The 4,411-nt window shown below is 58.0% G+C and overlaps 1 protein-coding gene across 1 annotated transcript; it reads left to right on the forward strand.

The window, feature by feature from the left end:
* Nucleotides 1–299: 299 nt before the first annotated feature.
* Nucleotides 300–3,853, forward strand: TRIREDRAFT_65982 (uncharacterized protein; the record flags this gene model as incomplete). The annotated part of the gene is made up of 2 exons (XM_006967406.1): nt 300–725; nt 875–3,853. 2 exons carry the CDS (start codon nt 300–302, stop codon nt 3,851–3,853), a joined length of 3,405 nt encoding a protein of 1,134 aa, XP_006967468.1.
* Nucleotides 3,854–4,411: the final 558 nt, after the last annotated feature.

The following is a 4,411-nucleotide window of genomic DNA, read 5'->3' on the forward strand; positions in this document are numbered from 1 at the left end:
GCTTCATCCCTTCAGTTCCCGCGCCTTCGCCCTTTGCCATCAGCGACCCTCTTCTTGCTCCGTCCAGCGGTTTGCCAGCTCCAGCTCCAGCTCCTGCCCCGTCCCAGGCTCTCGAAACAGCCTCCCTGCTCTGCTCCTTCACCCGCAACGGCCCAATCCCGGCAGCCCGACGCCAGCGAACAAAGAAGCCCGCGGCTCCTCCAGCCATCCGACGGCCGGCAGTCTCTCTGCTGTCGCGCAGGCTGATGCCATCGCCCCTCTGTTAGCACCGTCATGCGTCCTTGAACTTCGCCGAAACCATGTTCTCCAACCTGTCCAACATCGTCCAGCGAGCCCAGCAGCTCATCGATCCCACCCAGGGACTCAACCTCTCCAACTCGGATCGCAATCCCTCCAAGGCCTCGCTGTTCCAGAGCCAGTTCCGCCTCCCCTCCTCCCAGACGCCCCTGTACGAGATCAATGCCGAGTTGACCATCCCGCCGTCCAACTCGACGCGCGGCGATCCGGACCACGACAGGGGGTGGCACTACGCTGGAAAGCTGCACCTCTCCGAGGCTTTCCTATGCTTCTCGACAACGCCCACGAGCTTCGCCCCCTCGGCCAGCACATCGGCGTCTTCCGCCTTCACTGGCCAGACCAATGGCAGCGGCCCCAGCGGCAGTGGCTTCACATGGCCACTCTGCGCTATCAGGCGGGTAGAGAGACTCAACAGCCAAAACTTTCAGGTATGTGACAGTGTGATTGCTAGCTACTGGGTTGGACGTATAGCTGCATGTCCTGTTTATTAGTGGCGTCGGCTTTTGCCATACACCCTCAAGCGGGTGTAGCTACCTACTCCAGGTGAATTCGGGGCTAACACGCATGTTCCTGCCAGTTCGCTCTCGCGATAACTACCTGGAATGGCTTGCTGGCCGACGTTGCCAAGCCCAAGGACACCAACAATAGCAGCACCAACAAGGACGTCCGGGAACAGCGCATCACGATCCACCTTGCCGGCACCCGGCAGGCTTGTGAAAGGTTCTGCGATGGCCTAAAGCGAGGGCTGAGGGCCGGCGTCGGCAACGTGGGCAAGCTGCGCAAGGTGGTGGCCGAGTGCTACTCCGAGCATCTCTTACGGACCGACGACCGGGCGGGCGTGTCGCCGCCGGATGCAGGACTGGGCATGATCTTTCGGTATCCCGGAGACCCAAAGAAGCTCCGAGACAGGGCCAAGATGAGGCTCTGGGCCGAATACCTTCGTGACAACGGCCGGAATATGATGTTGATTCGCCAACCCACGTTTCATAAGCTCATTCGCGTCGGTCTCCCCAACCGGCTACGAGGCGAGATATGGGAGGTGACCTCTGGGTCTTTATACCTACGACTCGAGAACCCAACACTATACACTGATACTCTAGCCAAGTTTAAGGGCCAGGAGTCGCTTGCCATTGATGAAATTGAAAAGGACCTCAATCGCAGCTTGCCCGAGTACCCTGGGTACCAGAGCGAGGAGGGCATTGGCAGGCTGCGCCGCGTTCTCACGGCCTACAGCTGGGTTAACGCAGACGTGGGCTACTGCCAAGCCATGAATATCGTTGTGGCGGCGCTGCTCATTTACATGTCCGAGTCGCAGGCCTTCTTTCTCCTCTCCGCCCTGTGCGATCGTCTGGTCCCCGGCTACTACTCCACAACCATGTACGGCACTCTCTTGGACCAGAAGGTGTTTGAGTCGTTGGTTGAAAAGACAATGCCCATCTTGTGGGACCACCTCGTCAAGAGCGACGTCCAGCTGTCCGTCGTGTCTCTACCTTGGTTTCTCTCCCTGTACATCAATTCCATGCCCCTGGTGTTTGCTTTCCGTGTCCTGGACGTCTTTTTCGTCGAGGGGCCCAAGGTGCTGTTCCAAGTTGGCCTTGCCATCCTTCGGATCAATGGTGAGGAGCTGCTGGATGCGGCCGATGACGGCGCCTTCATTTCCGTCCTCAAGTCCTACTTTGCCAGGCTTGACGAATCCGCACATCCAAAGTCAGAGAACCCCAAGCTTAGAGCGGTGACGAGATTCCAGGAACTCATGGTGGTTGCCTTCAAGGAGTTTGCTGGCGTCACCCACAGCAGCATCACGGAGTTGCGGCTGAAGAAGAAGGATGCCGTTTTGAGCAACATCGAGAGCTTTGCCAAGAGAACGGCCATTCGCAATCTGGGGCCTGACAGCAAGCTTCTGAGTCCGGAGGAGCTCGGTTCGCTGTACGACCGCTTCTACAATGTCCTATACGAGCGACAGCAACGGGGCAGGATGATTCAGGAGGAACTGCAGCGACAGGCAAAGAGCAGCAGGCTACGTGGCTCTGACAACTACCCCACGGCTGCGCCCAACGAGGTCGAAAAGGGCCGCGTCGGCCTTGGACCGAGCACCAGCTTGATGGACTACGATGCCTTCCGTGAATTCCTGGCTGGCATGTCGAGATGGGCCATCTCAGACGCGTCCGCCAACGCTTCCGAGAACAAGCCCTACGGTACCAGGAAGACTTCCAATGCCCTGTCGCCATGGGGAAACGGGCCCGAGCCTGCAGAGCATGAGTTTCTGCAGCGTCTCTTCAAGAAGTGGGACGTCGACGGCGCATCGGCATTGACACTCCAGAATGTGGTTACGGGCCTCGCTGGGATCAAGGGCAAGCGAGACATCATGGGCACAATCACATACTTCTTTGAGCTATACGACGATGACAACGACGGAAAGGTGGACCGAGAGGGCATCTTGCGCATTTCCGAGGCGCTGCTCTTCCTATCACGCCGCGGTCTGGAGGGCTCGCTGAGCCCTGGAGCCTCGACCGTCGGCCTTAACGGCGATGCCACGAGTGCCAACGACTCGCAGTCCAGTCTGCCCGCCGACATCTCCAACGCTGAGCGGTTCTTGGGAAGCGTCAGTGCGTTCATCAGGCGATGCTTTGAGTACGCCGATCCCGACCACCCAAAGAACCAAGACGGCGCTGTCTTTGACACACTGGGATCCAACGACGAAATGGTTGACCCCAATGCTTTTGCGATCGGAGATGACGAAGATGAGGAGGAAGACGACGAAGACCTCCTGACCATGGAATCATCACCTACCGCCACTCCCACGAAAGCCAAGAAGCCCTCTGACTTGCTGAGTCCGGATGACCAGAGCTTGTCCAGTCACAGCGGCGACAACGAGTCCCGTCGCCGTGTGTCAAAGGCCAAGGCCGAGGCGGCCAATGCTGCGCTTGACCCAGCTCATCCCCTGCACATCACTTTACCGACGTTCCGGATGGTCGTACTAGCAGACGAGCTTCTCGAACAGTTCTTTGAGTCATCCTTCCCAGCGTCTCTCCACATTGTCGAAGGCCTCCAGAGCGCCAGCAGCTCCTCGTACGCCTCCTCTCTTACCACATTCTCCAACTTGGGCTTCAATACGCGATCACAGACACAGGCCCCCTCCGGACCCATGGGCGGCGGCCGTGGCTTGCGCGGCGTCTTGGACAACATCGTCACCGACGGAATGCGCGTGGCAAGCGAGGTGCGGAGGCGGATGGAGGAGGCCCAGAGGGAGCTCGAGAAGAACGCTTTGCCCAGCCAGCGGACGGAGGAGGACGAAGAAGACGATGACGACGTGGGCGTTGCCATTGGCGTCAGGAGGGGTACGGGAGGCGCCAGCGCCGATATCGAACGCCGGTCCGTCATGAGCGCAGACCGCGACCTCTTGGACGGGGTAGACGCGGAAGTGGGCTCAGGGGCGCCTGCGAAAGAAGCAGGACAGAGTTCCAACTTATTAGAGGTTGACGCAGCGGCCGGAAGACGCCGAGCAAATAGCGCATCGACAACAGGGGGGCCGGGCGTCTTAGAATTCGAAGGGTAAACAGCAGCGGATAGCGGAAGGGGAGGGATGGATGGAGGGAGATGGATGCCACAACCATGTTCAGGTAATTGGGCCACTCCGTGGGAAATGAAAGCACTGAATCCCCGAAGTTTGCATGACCGCCAGCTTCGTGCCTCTCATTTTGTCTGTTTCTTATCTCCTTTGTCACATGGTGTCAGTCTGGATAGGTATGGTGGGAGCAAGTGTATGACATGTTTTTTTTCTAACAGAACAAGATAGAGTAGAGGCGCGGGCCTGGTCCATGGCCGACTGGGTTGCCGTCTCTTATGTTTCCCTTGAGTTTTATTGGGGAATACGGTCTGTTACGGGTCCTGCTTAGACACGAGATACAATACATGGAATCCAATCTTCCAATCTCCAGTTGTGGTGTCTCTTTCTCTTTATCGTAACTACCTACTAACGTGCAGTACGTGATATTGTTGTCCATGATTGGCGGACGGCTTCCGATGGAGCCTCGTCGCGCCAGATGGGCAGATTCGATGCAGATACGCCAATAGGACTTACTGCCAACAAATGAATCAAGGGACCGCGAAATGA

The sequence above is a fragment of the Trichoderma reesei genome (genome assembly GCF_000167675.1).
Source record: "Trichoderma reesei QM6a unplaced genomic scaffold TRIREscaffold_17, whole genome shotgun sequence".
NCBI lineage: Eukaryota > Fungi > Ascomycota > Sordariomycetes > Hypocreales > Hypocreaceae > Trichoderma > Trichoderma reesei.